Source organism: Streptopelia decaocto, assembly GCF_964273445.1.
Source record: "Streptopelia decaocto genome assembly, chromosome: 16".
Lineage (NCBI taxonomy): Eukaryota > Metazoa > Chordata > Aves > Columbiformes > Columbidae > Streptopelia > Streptopelia decaocto.
In genome coordinates this window covers 11,158,711-11,185,170 of record NC_138671.1, presented here as the reverse complement: position 1 = coordinate 11,185,170, position 26,460 = coordinate 11,158,711, and the positions used below count along the sequence as shown (strand labels likewise).

The window sequence follows — 26,460 nt, the reverse complement described above, 5'->3', positions numbered from 1 at the left end:
AAACTAGGGAAAAACAAACTGTTTCTGAAGGATACATGACCCAGGGAGACAGACCGGGTGATGTTTTGTGGCTCAGCGCTGTGTGAGAGACCAAAATGGATGGGAAGAGAAATGCTCAGATCTGCGAATCCCGCTGAGACCCCTTCAGAACACGGGCTGTCGAGACAGCGCTGAAAACTCCAGAGCTGCTCAGTCCTGTCCCTTCTCAATGTGTGCCTGGTTCACATAAGGGGCCAGATGGGGACAAGCCACCGCACTGAGCTGCAGCTGAGTCTGTCCCCTGCAGTGGGTGTCATGGGACCCACGGCACCAGGCCTGGTCCAGATCCCACCGCAGACGATGCTCACGCTCTGGCAAAGCAGCAGCTCCGAGAGGTGCTTGTCCGTGGAGATCGACGTGTGGCTGAGGAGAGGGAAGCGAGGCGGGTCTGGAGTAGGAAGGATGAAAAAGATGGGGTGGGGGGAGATTCAAAGTGGGGAAAAAGCATGGGAGCGAGGCCCTGATTTGGGGAGGGTGGTTAGCAAGAAAGAGAACAAAAAGGCTGTGATGGCTCCCAGTTTGGGGGCGGCAGGTGTGGAGGAAGGCGAGCACGGTTTGCAGAGGAGGACAGCCCGGCTGCTGGCTTTCTCGCCTCTTGCTCTGCCTGAGCTCTCGGCGCTCCCAGGTGAGTTCACCACTTTCCAGCGCCCCCTTTTCGGTGTGCTCACAGCCCGCGTGTTACCCTCTGACAGTATTTAGCACTATCTGACAAGGGTGTAGAGTCCTGGCACTGAATTAGCAACCAAGAAAGGGAAAACGAAGTACCACCCTCTCGGCAGGCACCAAAGACCCTGAACAGCCAGATGGGAGCAGTGTCTGCTCTGAGTAAGAAAGCCTGTCTAGAACATGGTGACTGTGGCTACATGTACACATGTATCCTCACACATATAACGCATACATACCCACAGGGAGCTCAAGAATCACCTCCTAGAAAATACGTGGTTGTTTTTTCTTTCTGTTCTAATGGACAAATCTGACCCATTGAGCAGCCCCTCCTGGCGAGTGTTATCCAGCCAAGATACGCATGGAAAGGTGATGGCCAGAGTGAGACTGGATGGGAAAAAACTCTGGGAGGTCACACTGGGCAGCAGCAAGGAGCTGGCACTGCTAAGTGGAACTTGCATATCAAGCTGCACTAGCCAGGGATCAAAACAGCCCCAAGTCTTGGCCAGATACTGGAGAGACCAGAGGGTCTTTGAGCTGCGACTGGAGGGCCCAGGAGATCCAAGCCAACCACTGTAGGGACAATAAGTTCTGGTTGTTGGCTGAGACCCATTTGCTTATACGTATCTGTGTGTGTCAGGTGGAAGGATCCACGTGTCATCTGCCAGGTAGACAGAGAATCTACATCCAGCTACGGGGAGGATCCTCAGTGTGTGTCTGTGCACGTGCTGGTGCGTGCAAGCAGGTGTGTGAACCTGCAACCGGAGTGGGGCTGCAGTCTCAGGGTGCATGACCAGGTGCCAGCAACCGGGGAGACTGGGATCCAGGGCCAGTTACTGGAGGGCTCCACATTGTATATATGTATGCATTCCCCACTAACAAACCTTTATCATTTTTCACCAGAAAAGGGAACAAGATGAGGCTTTTGGTGACATTTGTGAGAGTGCTGAGTGTTTCTGCTTGTGTTGATCTGTGCAGCTGGCCACGTGTATGTGTAAATAGAAGAACCACGCTTGTGAGTTTGTGCTATACACCTGCTGGCAATACATGCTTGTCCTCGCTGCTGCCTGGATCTGGGGATATGAAGCTGTGGCAGCCTGCTGGAGGCTGCTGACCCAGCAGCCCCTGGCGCGGTGCATGTGCACATCCCAGCCCTTGGTATTCATCTCGCCACATGCTGATGTGGAGGACAGCTGAGGTGGGATAATCCCAGTCCAAAAGGAAGCTAAGCAATGGTGAAGAGAGTTACCTCACCTGTGCCTGTCCCCTGTTACAGCCCTGGGGGAGTGGGGGAGCATTGCAGTGCATCTCTGTGTTCGCACCTTCGTGCAGCACCACGTTAAGAAAAACTTTTGCATAATACCTCTGCCTAAACTTTAAGGCACAGGGTACTGGATAGAAAAGAATAAGATCTCAGCATCAACATGCAGCCTTGAAGACCCTCATGGGAAGTCAGCATATGTACCATACAGAAGTTAAAAGGCAAGTGGCAGAATGCCAGGAAGGACCAGGCTGGTACCTGTCCCCTGTTCCCAAGCACAGCTGTGTCCAGCTGCCCCCTCAAACACAGAGAAATCCCTCCCAGAAGCTGGGTTTCCTGCAGCAGTCAAGGAGTTTATCTGAAATATCTGTAGTCCTTTTTCTTCTTCCCAAAGAGAAACAAAGATGTTCCTTTTGTTTTCCTTTCAGCGCCGTTGTTTCTTGCTGTTCAGAGAGTTAACATTTGGTATCTAATTTGCAGAGCTGACGTTGGCTGTGGAGGTTTGGGAAGGGGTCACCCACCAGTACACAGCCAGGCTGGATCACCCACGAGCAGCGCACTGAGCTGGTTGTCCTGGACCCTAAGACTTCCCCAGGCAGGACTTATCACACCATGGCTTGGTAGGGTGGGAAAGGAGAGAAGAGAAAAGCCTGGGGATGCATCAGTGCCAGCACTGAGAGCTCTGGGCTGGATGTGCCCCGTGCCAGGGCAGCCCGGGAGGAGGCAGGAGCCCCCGTCCCCTCGCCCTGCTCAGGGGGATGTGCTGCTCTGTCTCTGACATCAGCATCTGGTACAAGACAGAGGACCAGGGCCAAGCGCTCTGAAGGGCTTTGTTGTCCTGGGCAGCCAGACACAACAGGGCTATTGTTCAGCAAACCTTGTACTGCACGAGTCACCCCCATACGCCCGGAGAGTCACAAGGCCAGGTCAGGCCAGCTGCAGCATCACTGCTTGTCTCCAGTTTGCAATGACACGCTGGGAGGACAGATCCCCCTCTGAGTGGCTGCACAGCGCGTCACACCAGCACGATGGTCAGAGGCCCAGGAGGCAGCGGGGCGCTGGGGAATGCTGCACGCTGCGGGTGCTCTGCACTGGGAAGGTGACTGGGAGCAGCTAAAAAACTTCCAACAGCCACCTAAATTCACTGTCTGACCCCTTCCTGGGCTGCTGCGTGGAAAGGGGGGGCAGAGAAGTCACCCACAGCAGGCGCGAGGGCAGGAGAAGAGCCGGGCAGCACGGCTGTGTTCCGAGCTCCCAGGGCCCCGTGCGCGCAGCTGCTTTTGGAGCAATGAAGCATCTGGGATTAATGCCAAATGTTTTTATATGGGGCCTCCAGCCTGGCACTGCGGGAAAGCTCAGCCCGTACAAGCGCTCTCCGCTGTACGCACTGACACAACACGCTCTCCACAGCCTGGGATGGAGCCCTGGGCTCCCCACGCTCACCTGTGCGTGGGAGCGCGTCCCCTCTCTCCAGCCAGGGCCAAGAAGCACTGACGGCTTCCTGGGATCAGATGCAGTGTCAGGGTTGCATGTTCCACAAGACGTTGCAGCAAGTTGCAAAATGCATGCATGAAGAACTGGAAGGGAGCCCCAAGCCACTTTGATCTTTGTGGGGATGTGCCATGCCGCCTCCCACCAAGACCATCCCCAAACAATGCCACAAGGTTTTATCTAAAGAAAAGTGTGAAGAAGTAACTGCTTAAGTAGAAAAAGCCAACTTGAATAGAAAGAAGAAGAGGTGCTAAAGAAACCTGTGCCTCACTCACTGTGGGGCTCTTTCAGGTCTGCTCTTGATCTCAAGCACATAGTTTCTGCGTTGCCGCACACTTTGCATCACTCTCCTGGTCCCTGGGACAAGATCCCTCCAAGAGGTGTGAGCAAGGAGCCCTTGCCCCCGGCTCCCAAGGGCTGCCCGTCTGTTTGCTGACCCCGCGCCGCCGGCCGCCTGGAGTGTGCTCCACGGCTCCCAGGAATTACAAGCATCCTCCTCCCAGCAGCACAGCAGCCAGGTAAACAACCCCCAGGATCAGCAGTAACACAATAGAAGAACTGCCCCAGCCGCAAAACACTCCAAGGCCGGTTACAGGCGCCCAGCGTTCCACCTGGGGACGACACGAAGCTGCCATCACAGGAGCTGTTGGTGACGGACTCACTTGCTTTTGTGTTTTACACGGAACTGGGACACTCCAGAAATACAGAAGGTGCAAAAAGAAGAAGTTATGAGTAAAAGCAAAATAATGAATAATATACAAATCACTATGAAAGAAATTCTTCTCTCAAGGGTACAATGTGCCTATGCAACCTCCATCACCATATGTGCTTACAGGGGGCTGTGCCAGGGCATGCTTTTACTTGCTTCATTTCGCATACATCACTATAGGGTTTTTTTTAACAAGCATGATCCTACTGCTGTGTTCTGCAATTTCCCAGACACAATAACTAATAATTAGTGTTTGCTCTTTTAGGAAGGAAGGGATTCTCCCTTAAATTAGATAGACTGTCTCCTACGTGCACAAACAAGCATGCACACCACAGCTAAGGCATGGCAACATCCACCGCTGCGGCACCCACCTGCCAAAAACGGCTGGTTACAAAAACATATTGGAGCAAGTGAGTAACATATTTCGAACCTGGTCTATGTCGTTTGTCCGTCTCAACCACGACACATTTCTAAGTTAGAAAAGCAAGTAAAAGCATCACAGAAGACCTTCTTGTCAGACCTCCAGGGCTAGCGTATTCTTCTCAGGGGAAATTAATGAAAGCATATTCTGATATCATCCAAAGAATAATCCTGGTTAGTTGTCCGTATTTATCTTTAATTACTTCTCAAAACACTTTAAATATCCTCTCTCTTTTAGAAAGAACGTTGGGATCGGGTCCCTGAGAACCTTATGTCAATGATCTGCATTTCTAGCAAGATATTTTTATTATAAATGCTATCTTAAAATCTGTGCAATTAAAATAAAATTGGAATAGTTAATTCAGATTCTGTTCCTGGCCCCAGGCCTTAAGCAAAGCTATTAACATTTTGGCATATTACAGCTACATTTTCCTGCAGTTTAAAATGCAATTTGCCTCCCTCTGTTGCTGTTGCTGGTCAGGATCCCCAAATAAAGCTCCCAGCTACTTTTGCAGCCTGTGTGGGGACTTTTTATTTACAACTGTCCTCAGTTTCTCATGAATGGTGCTTCCCTGCAGATTATATCTGTTATGCAGCCCCAGCCCGATATTCCCTGGATTGAATGGCCCTCCATGAGCAAAACGTTGTGAACCTCGGATGCAGAGAAAACAATGAAATGGCCAAGATACAAAGTGCTGCCAGATGCACATTCCTGCGCCCTCCCTTGTAATCTCTCTCAGGCGTGGGGAATGTGACTGTTGTTGCCTGTAACTCCCAGCAAAGCACACTCGGACAGACGGACAATATTCAGTTTTTGGTTTTGCTGTTGCTACAATTCTTAAAAAAAGGAGCAAGTGAAAAAAAAGTAAGCAAGGGAAAAGGCCATTCCCACAACTTGCCAAAGCTGAGCGAGGCTCCCAGAGCCCTATCTGGAGCCCCCGCTCGGAGCCCTGGCTGCCCTGGGCCCCGGCTGGACACACGGACATGGGAGTGGGGCTGGTGTGGCCACACGTGGAAGGCCACGTGTCCCTGGGGGACAACGGGCAGCGGGAGGACTGGGGCATTGGGGCTCTGTGGTGCAGTGCAGCAGACCTGCTCCCCGTTGCAGCTGGGACACGGGTCTCCTGCGGCACGTCGCGCAGGGAGAGGCGGCCGGACACAAGCTCTTGCTGCATTTGCAGCGTTTTTCCAGGCGTCCCCTCTCTAAAAATGCAAAGTGTGGGACCAGCTTCGTACCCCAGCAGAGGACTGAGATGTCAATAAAGCAAAATCCTCCTTCTCCGCCAGGCTCAATGGCTCTGGAGGCTGCTCAGGCAGGACACGCTAAGCGTTTCTCCCTGGCTGCCTCGACCCCGTCCCGCAGGAAGGTCTGGATGAGCGCAGCAGCGTTGCCTGCTGGCACCAGAGTGTGCTATATTCATTTACAAGCTTCTTTCCATTACAGGAATAAAATAAAGTGCAAATAGGACAGACAGGTAATGCAGCACCATCAGCTGTTTCTGAAGATGACCCCTGGTGGGCAGAGCAGCAGAGGATCTCCACACTGTGCTACATGCTCCCTTCTCCCCCTGCAGCTTCTGCTGCTCCCGGGCTGGTTCTCATCCAACCTGACAGCACAAAGTGCTCCCTGTAGCTGCTTTCCCCTCACTGGTGCTCCTGTACAGAGGCTCCACTCCTTCTTCTGGCCCTTCTGATACAGGGGAGGACACCTGCAGGGGACACTAATGTCTCTTTCCCACATGCCACCTACCCAAGAGTGTAAAGTGATGTCAGCAGTCCTTGGTAACAGGGATGCCTGTTGTCTCTGACACACCACTGCTGACATGAGAGGGTCTGTTCATGTTTATATTCCAATTAGCGGCATACCTTTGAGCATGTGAAAAACCCCCGTTTCTTGTCCTCGGAGCTGCTGGTCCTGGCCCAGTGCACGCTAAAGGGAGCTCAGATCTCATTCACCCACTTTATCGCTTTTTAATGAAGCTTCACAGTACAAGCATCTCATCTGAGAAGAATATCCAGGTCACCATAGTCGTGCAGTGAAATTCATTCAGTCCTGGCATGGTGCGCATACAATAATAACATCACGGTGCAGACAGTGGGAAGGAGACAAGGGATGACAAAGGCAGGTGCTGGGAGACATCCACAGCCCAGCAGGTCCGGGACAGGGACACTCGCTGGTCCGAGGTGACCAGCAGCAGCTGGGATGGACACACGCAGCAAAGTGTGACAGGCAGAAACACCAACAGGAAATATCAAGACAAGATTCAGCTTGGAAAAAAACGCAAGTACAAGAAGACAGCACCAAAAACAGCCAGTGGGAGGGTAATCTCTGGAAACAGTTATTGGTGAATTTTAATTTGTTCCACCCAGTGCCTGAGCATCCTCAGAAGAACACAGCAAACGCCACCGGGTCACCTCCCCTGGCTGTCTTTGCTTGGTCACTCCCCTGCCCCACTGACACTGGTTTAGATGAAATTAATAAACTGCCTGTTTTAAAACTGCCACATTTCCCTTCCAGACCCTCCATCCTCTTCTGGACTTTACCAGACTTCAAGCTGCCAATCGAAAGCCTATGAGGATTCATTTTGGCTTCACCTCAAATGCGTTTATGCAGCAAAAAGGATGGAGGAAGTTCTTAGCAAAAAGGCCAATGTTAAAGCACAGATATGCCAATGGTCCATCATTATTTGTGTGATATGTGCAGGAATTGTAGAAGTTTTGCTAGGCGGTGGTGGTGGCTCCTGGCAGGACGTTCGTGGCCCCTGGGAACAGCAGGCCAGGTTATAAACTGCAGTGTTAACACATCACCAGACTCCCATTCTTTCCCAGTCCCAGCTATTCTGTCGGTGAACTGCTCGTCAGTGACACGCACCACTAATGAAATATGTGACTACACCCCTTGACATGGGATGAGACACAGAAGTACCGAATTCAGCACTGAACTCACCCCCAAATATCATCATTTCTGTGCAATTCACAACTTTTTCTGTTGCAAGAGAAGTAAGCTTCAGCTTGAGCATGCTACCTACAGAATGAGCAAGCACATAAACTGCCTATTACCACAACAAAGTTCAACTGTAATCTTGGCTTCGAGTTACTGCAGCTATACAAAGGGAACGAGAGGCACCAAGCCTGTATGATTTAATTGCCATTAGACGTAAAGCTCATCACAGACCTGAGAACTGAAGGTGCTTATCTGGAGGAAGGCTGGTCCCCGAGTCCCTGGGACTGTCCTGCAATGCGGATGCATTTCCAACATGGTCCAGCCACTGTGACCTGCTGCTTACTCAGGATTCCTCCCCAAGCCACGCTGTCTCTCAAAGCAGATACAGAAAATCTGTCTGCTTAGTTGTTCTACATCCAGCAAGTTAATCTTGCTTATGAAATTCAGCATTTCAATATGCAACTTCCTCATACATCTGCAGGATATAATTACCTCTTATAGGGAAACATCAGAAGTCATTGGGACTGGAAACCTTTTGTGCCTAGTGCAGTGCACATAAGGAAAGGAACCTTTTAGATTGCTTTTAAATAAAAAATAAAATGCCAGTTACTCTTACAACAAGTACAGAAGTGTAGGTGCAAAAGTAGATAAAATCAGCAGATAAGCATTAACAGTAAAAGGAAGTGTTCTATAAATGCAGTTGTATTAAGAGGAAGACCAAGTAAAGGAACCAGTTGCAGCTCAGAAGAGAAGGGGAGATACTCACAGACAATCATGTTCAGTATCGTCAACAAAAAGTCATCTGATAATAAAGAAGTCATACATGATCAAGTGGCTGTCACAGTTAATACTAGCAACAAAGGGTTAACATCTCAGCCTGCAACAGGGAGGGAATAAGTTGGAGAACACTGAGATTGATAAATTCATCCTAAGACTTTAAAGAACTGGCTTATAAATCTCAGAGCCATTGCTAATCATCTCTGCGAATCCACGGAAAACAGGCAGGGAGGGTTCTTGGCACACGGAAAAGGCAAAGCATAGTGTCTGTCTTGGAGGAATGGGAAAGGAGACGGAGCTGCGGAACAGACATCGCACTGGGAAGGAAAACGAGAGCGGTCTGAGAGACAAGAACCTGGTGAGATCTCGGCTGGAGCTACGGGTCAAGTTTTGAGCTTCACTCTTCAAGATATGAACAAAGGGACTAATCCAGAAGAGAGTAAAAACCAGAGATCTAGAAAAAATGACCTGAAAGAGGAAAAGTCATTTAACACAGAGCAGGAACGAGTGAGCGGGGAGCGTCTCAGATACGGCACAAAGCTGCTGAAAAGAGAAAAAGGACAGTTTGTTTTCCCATCCATCAAAGATGGAATAAAAATGGATTTAAATGGCAGGAAGGAAGGTTCACCATGGAGGTGATACTGAAGCCATGGTATAGCTTGTTAAGAAAAGACCAGATAACTATTCATAAGAAATGATGTGGGTATTATTGAGCCTTTCTTGGAGCAGAGGAGTGAGCCTATGACTATAGTATGAGATACGGATATGTACCCTGGGCAGCGATTTTCAAAGATCACACTATGCTGATGTTCCATGAGATGGGTTGTAACAGATGCACTTGATATGAAAATGGAAATACCATTTAAAGTATGACATAATGTAGTAAACCAAAATCTAATATTAAAAAAATGCTACTTAGAAAAGGGCAACACATGGGGCTGAAAGTTAAAAAGAGCTGGGGTGGGGACTCTTTAGTGTTTCTGATGTCATTCACAATGCGATCTTGAATAATATTATCAGAAAAAATTTCTTCCACGGGACTCTGCTGCTCGAGTTACGTGATCACTGAGAAACTGCTTAACTCATGTCTGTCCTCCGGGGAGAAATTCATCACAAGGGTAATGGACTCAGCTGTAAGAGCAACAATTTATACTGACAGCGATTGGGAATAGGGCCCTGGAGACCACCATGACGTGGGTTTTACCTCCCCTTGATCCTGATATGTAAGAACAAATACGAGTCATTTAACTACCACCAGCCAAAACGGTAATGTCTCCCCGCCAACACCCAAGCAAGGCCGTTTGCAAAGGGGTGTGGAACACCTAGGTTTAATTGAATTCATCGATCACTTCTCAGATCAGTCATGTTCCCCTTACATTCAGGCAATTCTCTGTCCATGAGCCAAATTCAAAAGAGCTTTTCCAACCCGCTCTGAATCAAGAAGCCAGACGAGCTTCTGGACTAATCCATCAAGCCGTTAAAAACGTCAGTACAAAATGAACACGCTCCAATAACAGAGACACAAGGTCATTGTTTCTGAAGAGACCCGGTAAAAGCTCAGATTGACGTGATTGCAGATCCAAGCCTGTGCTGCATGATTCCAAGGATTCTGCAGATCGATGACTTTGGGTTTGTACGAAGTGCGTTGGGCAGAGGGGTCTGTGCCAAAGCCCCGGGGCTCAGCACACACGTGCTTGCAACATCTGAGGGTTTCTGCAAGAGCCTGGAACACGGAGCTGCCTATTTCCCCTGCAGCCTCCCACATCACCCTGCTCTGCTCTCTGCACATGGCACTACCTCTGGTCTCATGTATAATTGGGTAAATTTTGCATGTAAACTGCTGAGCTTTGGGCAGCTCCTGCTAAGCATAAATCAACACTCAGTCGTCTTTGGAGAAACCAGCGCCTCTTGCAATGTCTGTACAAAAGGCTGGTGCCTGCCTCAGATGGTGGAGATGACCTGTGTGAGCTGCACATCTGCACGTTAGTGACCAGACAGAGGTCTGGCTCTGATGCCACCCATAACACTTGGCGGTCTGCGTGCTCAAACCACTTCACCCCATCCCTCCGGTCCCAGAGAGGCAAGGGACACGGTCAGCATCCCTGGAGACCCGGCTGCTGCAACCACCGGGTAAAATACCGGGGGAGGCGCTGAGCAGCCTCCCAGCAGGGCCCTGCTCCCGGCCACACACTCAGTGTCCACGTTGGACGGGATCTGCTGAGCTCACCCGGGGAGAAGCCACCCCAGGAAAACAGCGAGTTGCCCGGAGCTGGACCAGTTCACGGAGGGTCATCATGGGCCTGCTGCCGAACGCAAACGGAGTTAAAGAGGCAGGAGAGGACTGAACAGGAGGCCAGACCAGCTCTCCACCCTCGCCATAGGTCTTCACCTGTCATAGCCTGAACATCCTTCGCACCACTCTAAACATTGCTGTGCCCGTTGCTGAACTGAAGCAGCAAAAGCCTATGAACGAGTGACGATCAGCATGATCTGTGTGCCTGTGACATTCGTGTCTGCGCCACCTCCCCGCGCAGCCCCGCAGACGGCGTCTCCCCGCTCCGCGGTGCCCCAGAGGTGTCAGCGGCTCTGCCCCCCCAGCTCCTGCAACCCCCTGGATGGACGGAGAAAAGCTGGTCTGATTACAGAAGGAGTTTCCCTGGTGAATCCCGCACAGCTGCGGGACCTCGTCACGTCAAGAAAAAAAAAACCTGCTTTATTTGAGGGAAATCTGGGAGGTTATCCTGGTTTTGGCCTGGTCCGAGTAGTCACCTTGCACACTGAAACGTGTTGAATCTGTGTCTAATTATTCAGACACTACTACACCATGGCAACATTTTGTTCTTCAGAATAATATTGTTTAAAAATATAGAGAACTGCAGCTTCAATGTAACTTATGGTTGTTGTTGCTCAGCCGGTGCTCCTGAGACAGGGGATCCTGGAGCTGAGAGCCGTTGTCTCAGCATGCTCTGAGCAAAAATAATGAATGTGACATCTCATGATCTCCACTGAAAGAGAAAACTCTTTAGACAGGAAATAGGGCTGAGATCAAAATTAGTGTAGCAGGAACAGCTTTCAGATCTGCCTTGCTCTTTTCTGGAGGGATAGATTTAACTCCTTCAGCTGAAGAAATTGCCTTCCTACCGCTGGAGGTGAAGCCGAGCAGACAGCGGGGAAAATGATCCAACACCGAAGATTTTATAGATGTATCTATTTTATTTATTTATAAATAAATTCCTCGCCTTGAGAATAAAATGTGGAAGCTGCCACAGAAGATGATATCATAAATAAAGGAAAAAGCTTACAACAGAAGAAAAGATTGTGTCCTACATGGTCATGATCGCTGATTCAATTCTACTCCTTGGAAATATTCTGATAAGGCAACTGAGGCAGTTACACGTTACATGACAGAGAGAGACAATTGCTGCTCCCTGTGGAGTGGCATAAGACAACTTGGGTGTACAGGCTCATCAGAGGCCAACTGTAACCTTATTCATTAAAATAAAAGTATTTTTAGGGATTTCAGCTGCACTGCGTTTCAAGCCATAAGAAGCTGGAGGACATCTGCCCTTCGGGCTTCATGCCACCTGAACAACAAGACAATGACAAACCATGACCTAAAAGCATCTGCTGTGTGCCCTCCCTGGCAGGCGGAACCGCTCCTGGCATGTTGTCTGTTGCATCCGAGCCGAATGGTGCTGAGGATGCTAATGCTGCGTTTTTCCCTGGTACAGGTGTGCACCCCGGGCTGGCACCGCCCAGAGGGGCCGGGAGTCGCAGGGTTAAAATAAGCAACACAAGAAACCACAGGGCCTCCATCACACAGAACAAAGAAAAGGTTATTAGTCAGCACCGTTGTTATTTTCAGCAAAAAAGGACTAAAGACTCAGATTGACTTTGATTCCCCCGTAGCTGGTGTGTGTCAGAGAGGATGAAGGTGCGCAGTGGTTAAAGCGTGAACCCTCTGAGATGAGAACAAGGCTGCATGAGGCTCTGGCTTGGTGGTGAGGAGGAAACATCCCATCCCAGCACGGCAGGGAAAGGTCTGAGCAGAGCAATTCAAACCCCAAAATGCTTTCCTCCCACGGGGAGGGGAAAAGGGACTTTCAAGATCTCTTCCCTCTAACCACAGGCAAACATTACCGAAGAGAAAAACAACTTTTGTACCATGGAAACGAATGTTGAGATGCGTTCGCTCCAGGGGCGGACACTGGGCTGAACAGGCTGCCCTTCCCCGGCTGCCAGGGCACGTTCCCTGGCTGCGGCACCTGAGCTCGGAGCAGTTTTGCCCCCAGAGGAGGCAGCAGGAAGGGGAAAGGCAGAAGGAGCATTGCGTAAATCAGGGACACCCCCCCCACACTAATCAGTGCTAACACAGGGACTACAGGCATTCCTGCTTGCGGATTTCTGATCCTAGAGTCACAAAAGGGCCATTTCCAGAGATCTGCATCTTTTCCAGCAAAAGCCACTCCTCTGAGGGCAGCCAGCTCCATCCCCTGTGTTACACCACTGGTTTTCAGCTGTAAGGGTCCAAGAGCTGCTGCTTTGCACCAGACCCAACGCATGGCACTCGGCAGGCTGCTGCTGATCAGCCCTGCGTGTCAGCACCAGCACCTCCCCCTGCCCAGCCAAAACGCTGCAAGACTGAAGAACAAACCTATTCACAGTCAACTCAGAGGAAGGGGTAAGACCCATTGGCTGCACAGACTCTGGGTCCAGCGAGGTCAACTGAGGAAAGCGGTGAAGCAGAAGAGACCTTTCCAAGAAGAGCTCTGTGCGAGTGAGGCTGCGGCTGCTGCCTGGGCCAGCCCAGCTCTCCATGCAACAACCCATCTGCAGGCAAAGCAGCAGCCTGCCCCGAGTGCCAAGGTGTGGGCAGCTTCCCATATGACAGCCATGCAAATGGATCTGTGCGTTCGAAATTATCTGCGCTTGGCTGCAAACTAGCAGCCTCTCAGCCCAGAAGATATGGGTGGAGCAGCCTGGAGAAGGGAGCCCAGGGAACACTGTGCCATTGGGTTACAGTCCCCATACTACCCAGATCAAGCCGGAGTGGTCCTCCCTTGGACACACAGAAGGAGAAGTGCATGGGTACAAGCCCACAAGGCTGTGATATGAAGAACTTGCTGGGCATCACTGGGTGGAGCTCTGTGATCAAGTTGTCCAGCCTGCTCAAGCCAAAATGCAGCCAGCCTTGCAGCATTGAGTTTCCCTGGTTCACCATGTGGGGAGGAGCTCACAGCTTCTTCCCACTTGCATGTGCTGCTTGGGGCTGGCCATCTTTATCTGTGTGTTTCCTCTCCATGGGGCTCCAACATGGCCAGACAACCTCCCATGCTGCTCCAGCAGACAGTCCCACCTGTGAGATGTGGCAGGTCCCACCTCGAAGCTGACAAGATGCCAGAGCAGGGGATCACTAATCAGAGATATGTTGGAAGATGCTCTGTTCCCGCCCGTGTCCCGCAGGGAGGAGGTGGCAGCGCGGAGCACCAGCCACGCTGCTCACAACGTGCTGGGAACGGCGATTGGCACCAGCTCTCCTTCGGCACAGCCAGCGAGATGCACATCAGAAGAACCTGCCATGGCCCTGTCCCTGAGCTGAATTAGAGCCCACGGTCACGTCTCCGGCTGGCACTGAGGGGAAGCTTTGTCCCTCACCAAAGATCCATGTTCAGACTTGGTAAATGGTGGTGGCCAAGCACAGAGGAAGAAGCAGGAGTGACAGAGTCCAGCAGACACTGGGGCAGTGCAGCTGGGGCAGGAGCACAGGGGCTCACAGACTCAGTTTCACTTCAAATGTATTTTCCGAGAGGGACCCATAGCTAATTTAAACACTATTTCGTTTTGGAAATACATGAAGTTCTGTTCTTCATCCCCTAACAGACTGATGTTCAATTCCAGGCTTCATTTGGTGACTGTTATGACTGTGATAATCAGCAATATAAAGTGCAATGCGACAAGTCTAGATCTTGCTATTGAGAGTGATTACTTGGCCTTGGGTAATGAATTAGTCCTATTATACAGCAGCTGGCACAGGAGAAGCAAATCTGCTGCTCAGGCAGCTCATGGCAGGGCAGGCTGGAACCGCTCGGCCACGCGCTGCACACAGACCTCAGCAGGGTTTTGAATTCTGCAGACAGTACACACATTTCTCCGGGACTGCAAAATACATGGCATTCATCAATCCAGTTCCTGGCTACTCCGCTCTGAGTGAAGCATTTGCCCACCCCTTGGAAACAGAATTCTTCTTCTGTGCAATTTCTGCACGGCATTTTGCCATATCAGAATGAAATTCAAACCGCTTTAATTCTTAATTCTCTGCCACCCCTTGCAAACTCTGTCACTCCAAATCTCCATTTTTCTCCACCAAACTCCTCCATACTAATGATTCCTTCTCCTCCACTACCAAAAACTTGCCTGCCCTCTCTTCTTTTCATTTTTAATGACCTTTTGCTGAGCCTTCTTTTCCTCCATGGAAAACCAACTGACAGGGCAGCAGAGAGAGGCACAGAACCGGTCAATAGGGGCACACAAAGAGATATTGGATGAAATAGTTAATGATGACCCTATTTTGCTCCCAGGACGCACCCTGGAGACTGCAGGAGCAGAGGTGCGGGGGTGCAGAGGCCATCGCCAGCTGCCCCAGCGCTGGGAAAGCGCAGGGAGATGGGTGCAGCACCAAACGGTGCTCAGCGCAGCGCTGGAACACCGCGGTGCTCTGGCTGCCAGCATCGCAGTGGGATATCGTGGCTCGGGAACAGCCTGCACAGTCTACTCTTACCAATTATGAATGTAGGAGAAGTGTCAGACAGATCTCAGACAACGCCAAGGAAAGATTTTGGACTTTGGGTCTGCACGTGTCGAGGAGTTCAAAGATCAGTGACCAAAGGCACCTGTTGGTTGGTCTAAATCCATGCCAACGTGGCCCATACCAGCAACTGAGGACTGCGGGGCCTGCTCACAAATGCTGAAGAAGGCGTATGTTATAAGACACTGGCCTGTTCCACTGCTAGATGTGTTCTTCTATTAATACAAAACGCAGAGTGGTAGCTCCTGGGTAACCCATGGCATCCCCCAGCTGGAACTTGCCAGCAAAAAAGCAAACCACAAATGTACGAGGCTAATACAAAAGCTATTTTGACAGCATAATGAGGAAAACTCGATTACTAGTATGAGCAAAAATCTTTCTCTGCTATTACATACACCTGTGCAATGAGCGCTTCCCAGGACAGTCCCCACAGCGTGTAGGGACAAAGCTCCATGGCAGGCAAAGTATTACCATGTTTATCCCTCATGGGGTACAGGCTGCCCTCCCCCTCCACCAAACCAGGTTTTACCAGCCAGAAGTGCACTTTTGCTGCCATGGCAGGTGTGCGAGGGGCTCTTGGCCCCCTCACTGCATGGGCTCAGCCTGTGCTGCAGAGACAGAGCAAATCTTCACATGAGGTAACAGCATCCCAGACTGGTTGGGCTGAAGGGCCCTCTGCAGATCCCCCAGTGCAACCCCTGCTCACGCAGGGTCACAGCAGATCACACAGGTGGGTCCAGGGGGTTTGAATGTCTCAGAGAAGGAGACTCCACACCCGCTCTGGGCAGCCTGGGCCGGGCTCTGGCACCTCCCAGCAAACAAGTTTCTGCTCATGTTCACATGGAGCCTCCTGTGCTTCAGTCTGTGCCTGCTGGCCCTCTTAATAGGTAATGTTTCACACTGTGGCGTGACATTAAGAATTCCAACTACGCTAAAGCCTACTTAGATTTTTCAAGACAAACACTTGTTGAAGCACCCTGTTCCTGAAAAACAGCACATGAACAAACTGTTGGCCTTGATTTTACACTGTTCTGCATTCCAAGTGGATCATACCAACAAAAGTGAGTGCAACATGCAATTAAATATGGTCAAACGACACTTTAAACTGACATAAACTCATGACAGTGTGCAAAGCTGTCATCAAAGGGTGGTGATCACCAAGTCCATTATGCTTCTTTCAGATTTCAGCAGGTCCTCTTTCCCCATCTGCAGATTCAGAGCTGTGCACTGTTACTGGAAATGTGCTTTGGGAGGCTTCCAGCAAATCCGCCGTGTGCGCGGGAAGCCGGGCACATCCCACAGGCGCTGGGTTCTGGAAAGCTGCACAGAACCAGAGCTCCCTGCAAGCGCCAGAAATCAAAGACCGCAGTATCAATGCCTTATGTCAAACAGCCCAAGCCACAAGTCAGCAGAGCCGCCTGTGAGCCACGCTCAGCTCCCCGTGCTCTGACAATGGTGTGAACAGGATGGACATGGGCAACATGAGAAACATCACGCTTGCTGCCCGAGTCACAGCGTGGCCACAGCGAAAACAACCGCAACAGTCCCAAATATTTCCAAAGACACATGCTATCGGCACCACGTACTTGCTCCTATTGTTGTGGGACTTCTCCAAAATAGAAAAATGTCCTATCTTTGGGATGTCAGTAGTCAGTGAAATAATGAAAACAAATCCTGAGTACACACTCAGACATTTAAGATTCTGGTAACGCAGAATCAGGGTTCATTACTGATAATAACACACACCATGGGTTATAAGCAACCGTGGGTTATAAGCACCGTGGGTTATAAGCAACCACAGAAGGTAAGGAATCACAGAGATAAAACAAAGGTTTAATCTGGTTATTCAAATGACCAGTTAATTCTACCTGCTCATTTATTATCACATAGGTAAAAGTGAAATAAGTAGAGAAAACCAAAGTGCACCAAATCTGCCAGCATCCTCTGGTCTTGGTTTCAGAGCTATATTTTCCATTTTGGAAACCAAAAGAAAGCAGCGTTTTAGAAAAATATCGAGTATGTGGCATCTTCTCATTATTCCTTCTCTCTAGAAATAGAGGCTTCATTATGATATTATTTCACATAAATGTTCAGAAGTTGAATTTTGTCATGAAATGGAATTTTCCTCGCTAATCAGCTGGCTCATTCCAGTCTCTCCTTAAGCACACTGTTTGCTTGGATCGTATCAGCTTACAAGATACAGCTTGGCACCGAAATCCTCTACACATTCTCTGCTATTACAAAATAAATTAGAGGCATTACCATTTCTATGAATTCCTTTCACCCTTTATGACTACCTGGTCACAAAGAATGAAGCAGTTCGTGCCACGTCACCCCCCCTGCAGCTGAATGTGCGACCTCCAGGTTCAACTGTTTGCACCTTCCAGCGTGCAGGTGGCAGATGTCACAGGTTGGGTCGGGTGAGATGAATTGTCCCCCCCTGAACATTACACAGCAGTGGAAGTAATTAGTGTCCGATGCCTGAACGTGCACCCTGCATCAGGGAGAAGCACGTGATTCTTTCCTTCCAAAGTGCCTCATATTCCAGTAAATCAAGCTGTGAAAGCGCAGACAAGATCAGTGGCGGCTCAGCCCTACTCAGTCCAGCTCGCTCAGTCAGATTCCAGAGCCACCTCCGTCCGTGCTGGAAGCACACACTGTGCTGCATACAGAGCCTTACATCTGTGGGATGACTGAAGCTATAAAAAGTGCTGACAATTTTCAGCAAATTTGCATATGTTGCTACTGCTGCTGCTTATATAAGTGATTTCTAGCTAACCACAAATACAAAAAGCAATGCCCAAAATAGATTTTGAATCGAAACGCTTGCAAATGTGACTGAATGACACATCTCCCCACCACTCTGAAAATCACTTCTCTAGAAAAGACAGACACAACAGCCAGTGTTTCCCAGAGGGTCCCGTGTAACGCACCTCCTGGAGTCCATACCCCAGAGGTCTAACACCATCTCACCCTCTTGGCACCCCTGCTGCCCTGTGCCAATAAAGGCCGCGACAAACTGGGACCTCCGTGAGACTTATCCTAGGTTGCTCTCAGGTCTGGAGCTGTACGGATCTTTCTACACACATCAACTCGAGCATCTGATGCAGGTGGGGTGAGGAGGCAGTCAGCCTCTGGGTAGGAAACATTGTGTTGTCTCCAGCTGTTAGAAATCCCTCACTGTATCGCACACCACATGCCATCTGCTCTACCTGTGTTCACCACGGCAGTGCTGGCTTTAAGGACCGTGCATCGCCCATATCTGCACAGAATCCTATTTGCACCAGGTTGGGAAGGGCAACTGCTTCACCTGGGACTGCAACAGTCTGGTACAGAGGGTCCCTGCATGGCTCTGCTCAAACGGTCAGGCAAAAGTACAAACATATGCACAAGGGAGGAAATGGTCACAAGATGCAGTTGCTAGTCCCCAGCTTTCAGGTCTCATGGCTGATATAGCTATAAATCACCAAAGGAGGGATGAAGGTTGAAGCTGACGGTGTATCTACTCAACGGGATATGGACAACCAGTAACAACATCCCTCCTTCCACAAGTGCCTGAGTTTGTGGGAGAGACTTGCTTGCTCGCAGATGAAGCTCAGTCACAGCAAAACCACGCTTCTGGATTCCTCTGGCGTCACTGGATTCCCATGTTCAGGAAATATTGGGGGCTGCTTCTCCATTACTCCACTATCTTCAAGAGTATGACAATATAAGAAACAGTACCTGGCTTCCCAGCACAGGGAACACAAGGACATAGTGGAGAGAGTCCAGCAAAGGGCCATAATGTTGATTAATCGATTGGAGCCTGGTTTCAGATGGGATAGAATTGATTTTCTTCCTGGTAGCTGGTATAGTGCTGTGTTTTGGATCCTGGGGATGGCTGAGCACCTGCCTGCCGATGGGAAGCAATGAATGAATTCCTTATCTTGCTTTGCTTGAATGTGCAGCTTTTGCTTTACTTATTAAATTGTCTTTATCTCAGTCCATGAGTTTTCTCACTTTTACACTTCTGATTCTCCTGCTGGGGGAGGGTGAGTGAGTGGCTGTGTGGGGCTTATTTGCTGGTTGAGGTTAAAACATGACAATTGGTCATACAAGGAAAGACTGAAAGAACTGGGACTGTTTAGCATCAAGACAAGAAGGCTTGAGAAGGTTGTTATCAATAAAAACTATGGGGGGACAGTAAAAAAGTTAGAGACAGACTGTCCTCAGTGATATCCATTGAAAGGATGAGACACAATGGGCACAAATTAAAACACAGGAAATGCCTTTTAAATGTAACCGAAAACTATGAGGGTAGTCAAACACCAGAATGGATTGCCAGGAAAAGTTGTGGCATCTCCATCCTCACACACATTCAAAACCTGGCCAGACATGGCCAGGGAAGCTGGACTAGCTGGTCTCCAGAGGCCCCTTCCAACTCAGTGATGCTGTGAACAAGACGCAGCAGCCTCAGGGAACTCATCTTGAACCCCATCACGGAACTAACACCCTCCCTTAGAAACACAGAATCATTTTGGTTGGAAGAGACCCTTAAGATCATCAAGTCCAACCACAACCTAACTAGCACTAAACCATGTCCCTAAGAACCTCATCTACATGTCTTTTAAACACCTCCAAGGATGGTGACTTTCCTTGCTCACTTTGCTCTCTGTTTTTGATAGGCTTTTGGTTTATGCTGCTCCTTTGCTCTATGAGAACTGTATCTTCTCCAAAGCTCACAGAAACATCTTGTTTCTGGCTTATCCCAACCACACACTCCAGTCCTCCTCTAGCTCTCATTGTTTCCATCCTTGCGGGAACATCCAGCCACCATTGGCACTTCTAATCCACCACTGTGCGCTTGCAGCAACCACCGGAGCAGGAACCAAAGGGTGCCAAATACCTTTACCTCTTTACCTCCCCGTGCCTCTCTTGCCCCACATTGACTACGGCTTGGGTCCTTTTCTTGATCTGTGATGAATGAACTGAAACCACACCTTTGCTAGCAAGAGAGCTCAGGAGGCAAAGGCAGCAATCCCTCAGGAATGCCCATCCCTACCACTGGAGTTCGTTTCCCATAAGTAACCTTCATGGTTTTCTCAGAGCTGTTCAACTCCACATTTGACAGCAAAACCCACTCTGGTTAACCACCAGCCACAGATACTTGTTTTTCTTTGCAAGAGCCAAGGGCTCCCACTGAGTGCCAGTGCACGCGAGGAGGAAGAGCCTGCCCTGCCCCCAGCTCCTGGATAAGCACTGGGGATGGTCGGCCTGGCACACGCGGCCCAGCTGCCTGTGAAGAGACGCAGGTGCTGTCAGAGGTTCCAGCAGGAACAGTCATTTCTCCTCTTTCAGCCGGCAGGAACCAGTGCGCTGCAGACTGGCTGCTAAATTAACTGCTCCAGGGTAGAAGAGACTCCCGCCTTAGATGCTGTCCCTTATACCTTTCTTGCTTCATTCTGTGAGTTCAGGACCAAAACTCAGTGCAGGCTCAGAGCAGCGCTGTCAGAGGAGATTTCTGTCAGTAAGCATGAAGTTGTATGAGAGAGAAAATCCATCTTGCCCGTCTATATATGGTGGCAGGCTTGAAGTTACAAAGGCTTCAGAAGACAGCCATCTCTTTCTGGTAGCACCCAGGCACCTGACAGACGTTGCCATGAGGAGAAAGGGCTTGCACTGTGCAGGGCAAACCCTGCCAGCCCTGGTAGCCTTGGACACGGCTGCGAGCCACGTTCATTCACTGCTGGGCAGAAAGTGCAGCCAGCTGTGCTTCGGGACAAGGAGCCACAGGGCTCCAGAGAGGAGCACAGGTACCCACTGCAGTGAGCTGGGGAAGCGAGTACAGGACAGAGGGCGGGGAGAACATCGTGTGGTTAAGTTCAGCTCAGAACACAAGGCTGGACTTTACCGCAGGCTGCAGGGCCAGGGCCGCCCAAAGCCAATGTAAGTGCTGGTTGGTACTGAAAGAAGAATCCTGTTTGTGGCCCCATCTAGCTATGCTTTGTCATCACCTCCCTGATGCCAGCTCTGATGTCAGGGTGGTTGGACAGGGACGTGGATCAGAGAACAGAGAAGGAGGGTATTTCTATCATGGTGTCTTTCAGTTAGATCAGGTCCCTGACCTGCACACAAGGGAAAGGCTGCCTGCACGGAGCCATGAGAGAGACACACACAGATCTTCCTTCTCACACATCTGCTCTACCGTAATGTGTGCCATGTACCTGTGGTCCCAAAAATGTGGTTACTCTGGTTAACGAGCTGTCATTTGACATATCTACTAACTCCAGTTCATAGTCTTTATTAGGCACCACGTTTGGGGAAAGGAAAAGAGCGAACACCAGCTGGCACTTGCTGTCTTTCTTACCTTCTTCCCAAAGGTTTGCTCGGGAGACAGGAGGCTGTGCTGTGCGGACAGTTGGTCTGCAGCAAAGGTTTCAGTGGTGCGTGAGCCGAGGGTCAGAGGGGCTGCAGGCACCGACCTGAGCACAGTGGAACTTGCTCAGACTTAAGCAGGAAAACAGTAGTTTCCAGGAGAAAGAGGATAGGAAAACAAAGTTGTTGTGTACGCAGAAGTGATTTCCCGCCGCTTTTGCTGAGCAGAGTTTGTCTCATGATACCTTTTCCCTCAAACAATTCCTAAATTCCTGGTAAATATTTAGCAGTTTGTGAAACCATAAACATTCACATATCTCGGTAGAGGATCTTGTAGGTGGCAAAACTGACAAACAAAAGGACTCCCAAACTTTTAAACTAATAAAAAAATCGCAAGTGCTTCAGTGACACAGAAAATTTCCTGGCCTCACTCTTGTAGCACGGAATGGAGAAATTCTACTTTCTCATCTTTCCAGGTAAGAATGAGAAACAGGAACTCAATGGAAACGTCAAATATTTTTAAATTCGTTTGGACTAGAGAAACTAAAAGGCAATGCCAGGTCTATAGGCAAAATCTCATTTTGCACCAAACCCTCTGCTCACAGGACATTACTCCGCATGCGTCTGGTGGGCCGGTTCTGCCCAGCGCTTCCTGCCGCTCCGGATTCCCCAGCGGGCGTGCAGGGAACACCTGGGGTGGGTAGTACTGCCTTGCGTGTCAGCAAAGCAGGCTGATCCCCCTGAGAAACCTGGAGGAAAACAGAGGCTGACCAAGAAAACTTGTGCTGCGAAGCACTTCGACCCAGTCCCCACACGGACACTGCTTCGGGAGACCATTTCCATACCCACGTCCTAAGCTCCAAACAACAGGGCACGGTGAGCGAGGGAAGGACCGATGGGCTCAAAGCAGGTTCCTGCTTTGGCACACGAGATGTTTCAGATTTCACTTTCAGAAATGCAGAGATTGTGAAGGTACTCTTCATGGCCATATATTTTACACCCGCATTGTGTCTTGCTTGCATAGGACAAAGTAATAAACAAGTTCAGACACAAGCAGCCCTGAGGTGGGGATACAACTGTTGCCCTGGGTGTCAGGGCCCTGAAAACAAGGGAAGCTAATGCAGCTTCTCAGCATCCTGATGAAAAGTCCATGACATTGAGTCTGGGCAACGAACTCTAATGCCACTGGGGCTCTCTGCCACACGTAAACAGCAGCAAGTTATCTCCAGGCAGCTGGGGAACTGTTGCAACAGAAGGGATGCATCTGAATTACCTCTTCCACAACACAAAGCCAAGAGATGTTCAGTGAAAGGAAACGAGAGGGAGAGGAGGGAGAGGACCCCAGCATCTGGCCTACACACACGACTGCCAGGAGCTGTATCACCTCAGCCACTGACTTCTGTTGCTGTTTAGCAGTTGTGAAAACACAAGTGTCCAGAGGAGCCCTCAGCTCGCCATGCTCCCTCAATCTCTATGGCTACACCACAAGGTACCGAAGCTCCGGCTGCCGGATGGGGCCGGACAGGCTGCTCCCGTCCGAGCGCTGTGTGTGCTCAGCAGCGCCCGGCCCGGGGCGCCGAGGAACCTGCCCGGGGGCGCCGGGCAGAGCGATGCCAGCCGGGTCCCCGGGGGCAGCGGCGCGTTCCGCCCGCAGCCGAGCGGGCAGCTGGGGCACCCCGGCCCGGCCGAGCCCGGGGCGCTCCGGGACGGCTCCTTCCCCCGGCCCGGCAGCCGAGCGGCTCCCGCCACCCCCCGCCCCGCCCGGCGCGGCCCCGGCCCCGCTCCTACCTCCAGGAGCTGCACGTAGCTGGCGGGGAACCAGCCGCGCAGCCCGTCCTCCTTCTGCCCTTCCCACCAGCCGCCGTCCGGCACCTGCAGCACCGTGATCAGCTCCCCCGCGGCGAAGCGGAGCCCCTGCCGGTGCCGCTCCCCGGAGAAGGGGTACAGCGTCTGGCAGCGCGACCCCGACATCCTGGCGGGGGCCGCGGCCGCGCTCCGCCCGCAGCCGCCCCGCTCTCGGCCGCCGCTCCGCGCAGGGCTGCGGGAGGGCCCGCGCTGGCCGCGCCCCTCGCCCGCCCCGCTCCGCTGCGGGGCCGCGGCGGGGCCCAACCGGGCGGCAGCGGGGCAGCCCCGGCGCCGGGCGCCCACGGGCACCGCCGGCTGGGGCGGGGGGGGAGAGGAGGGGCGGGGGAGGGGAGGGGCGGGGGACGAGGGGCGGGGGAGGAGGGGGAGGCGCGGGAGAGGAGGAGGATGAGGATGAGGAGGGGGCGGAGAGGCCGCCCGGAGCGCAGCTCCGCCCGGGTGACACTCGTGTCGCGGGACAGCGCGTGTGAGAGGGACCGTGTGCGTGTGTCACCCCGAGAGACATCGCCCGTGTGTTCTTGAGAGACACCGTGTGTGCTCGAGTGAACGAGAAGCACCGTGTGTGCGTGTGGGAGCTGGGGCTCTGGAGCTGGACAAGAGGAGACTGAGGGGTGACTCATTCATGGGGATCAAGATGGAAAGGGGGAGTGTCAGGAGGATGGAGCCAGGCTCTTCTGGTGACAACCAGTGACAGGACAAGGGGCAATGGGTTCAAACTGGAACACAGGAGGTTCCACTTAAATATGAGAAGAAACTTGTTCCCGGTGAGGGTGGCAGAGCCTGGCCCAGGCTGCCCAGGGGGGTTGTGGAGTCTCCTTCTCTGCAGACATTCCAACCCGCCTGGACACCTTCCTGTGTAACCTCATCTGGGTGTTCCTGCTCCATGGGGGGATTGCACTGGATGAGCTTTCCAGGTCCCTTCCAACCCCTCACATTCTGGGATTCTGTGATTCTGTGACAGACACTGAGTGTCCCAGAGACACTGTGTAGGACACTGCGTGTCTGAAACACCTGTGCGTATGACCTGATGTCTCTGAGACATTGTGCATGTGTGTGTCTGTGTGTGTGCGTGTTTCTGTGTGTGTGGAGACACAACCGTGAGTCATCTCTGTATGTCTGGGACACCATGTGTGTGTTTGTGATACACACCCAAGTGTGTGAAATCCATTTGGTCTGAACGACATCGTGTGACACACCTGAGCATGGAGAAAACAAAGATGTGTGTGAGACACACCTGTCTGCAACACTCAGCTGAGCACACAACTTGCTTTGTGTATGTGTCTGCAACACCTGTGTGAATCGCACACACGTGAGACACCTCTGTATATGCGCCACCCTGCATATGTGAGAGATGCACCACGTGTGTGTGACACCCTCCTCTGTGTGACACTCGTGCATATGTGTCTGTGTGACACCAACCACCATGTGTGTATTTTGCTTGTGAGCCCCGCTCTGTGTGCACAACGCGCTCTGGGTGTGCATGCCTCGCTGCAGCACATGTGATTCCTTTGCGTGTGTAAAACACACAAGCCTTTGTGCATGCAGGTGTGTATGAATGCGTGTGTGTGTCTGTGTCCAGGTGTGCACACCTGACTCATTGCACATATGTTATATATAACTGCTGGTACATGTACAAGCACTGGTGAGGATGTGTGTGCGAAGTGCAGACACACACGTACGTGTGCCTTGCTGTAGGGCATGCTGCCTGACCTGCTCAGCGTGTGTGTGAGCACGTGTGTGGGTGAGAGGATGTGCACATACGAGTCTCGCCCACATCGCGCTTGAGATCTCCACATGTGCGTGGGTGCAGCTGAGAGCCAGGGCACGCATACCTGAACAATGTTGTACCACAGCCTGTAAGTTGTTTACAGGACACATATGTGTGCACTTGTGTATGAGATTCTCCCACAACTGTGCGCGAGAAACTCAGTCTTGTACAAAACTCAGTCTTGTATGAAATTCAGACTTGTATGAAGGTGTACATGGTTGCTTCTGCAGGAGACACCTGTGTTCATGTGTGAGACTCACCTGTGAGTGTGACTTACGGGGGTGCACGTGAGCACACACCTCTGAGGCTGAGCTGTGTGTCACACCCCTGTGCTTCTGTATACGGCTCCCACAGAATGGGCAAGACGCACTCATACAGGAGACTGACCTGTACACATGCTTATGGGACAATCGTGTGAGGCTCAGCTGCGTGTACGTGACTGTGTGTTCACGTGTATGCTGGCTGTGCCTGTGTACACCTGTGCACGAGACTCGCTCCAGGGTGCCTGTAAGAATCAGTGACGGGTGTGACTCCCTGCACCATAGACGTGTACGAGGGTTTCATCCGTGTTAATTGTGAGTAGTGGTCAATGGCACAATGTCTGTATGGACACCAGTGACAAGCTGAGAAGTGGGGCCATGTGAACCTCATGAGGTTCATCGAGGCCCAGTGCAAGGTCCTGCACCTGGGTCAGGGCAACCCTGGTATCAGTCCAGGCTGGGGATGGAGGGATTGAGAGCAGCCTGTGGAAAAGGACTTGGGGGTGCTGGTGGATGAAAGATTGGACACGAGCCGGCAATGTGCACTTGCAGCCCAGAGGCCAATTGTATCTTGGGCTGCATCAAAAGGAGCACGAGCAGCAGGTCCCCTCTCTAGTGAGAGTCCACCTGGAGTATTGTGTTCAGTTCTGGAGCCCTCAGCACAGGACACACATGGACCTGCTGGAGAGGGGCCAGAGGAGGCCACCAAAATGATCAGAGGGCTGGAAAACCTTTACTATAGTACAGGCTGAGAAAGTTAGGGTTGTTCAGCCTGGAAAAGAGAAGGCTCCAAGAAGATCTTATTGCAGCCTTTCTGTATTTACTATTAATTATTATTAATAAGAGGGTCTGTATGAAAGATGGGGACAGACCTTTTAGCAGGGTCTGTTGTGGTAGGACAAGGGATGATGGTTTTAAACTAAAGGAGGGAGATTCAGGCCGGACATGAGGAAGGAATTGTTGGCCCTGAGGGTGGTGAGAGCCTGGCCCAGGTTGGCCAGAGAGGTGGTGGCTGAACCATCCCTGGAGACATCCCAGGCCAGGCTGGACGGGGCTCTGAGCAACCTGAGCTGGTGCAGATGTCCCTGCTCATGGCGGGGGGCACT

The 26,460-nt window shown here is 51.2% G+C and overlaps 1 protein-coding gene across 2 annotated transcripts in view; it reads right to left on the bottom strand.

The window, feature by feature from the left end:
* Positions 1-23,473, bottom strand: part of GAS7 (growth arrest specific 7) — a 108,284-nt gene extending 84,811 nt beyond the window's left edge. For both annotated transcript variants that reach the window (XM_082067308.1, XM_082067309.1), the window contains exon 1: positions 23,252-23,473. In XM_082067308.1, coding sequence (XP_081923434.1) covers positions 23,252-23,434 — 183 coding nt within the window. In that variant the 5' untranslated portion in view covers positions 23,435-23,473. The remainder of the gene's footprint in view (positions 1-23,251) is intronic.
* Between the last annotated feature and the right edge of the window lie 2,987 nt (positions 23,474-26,460).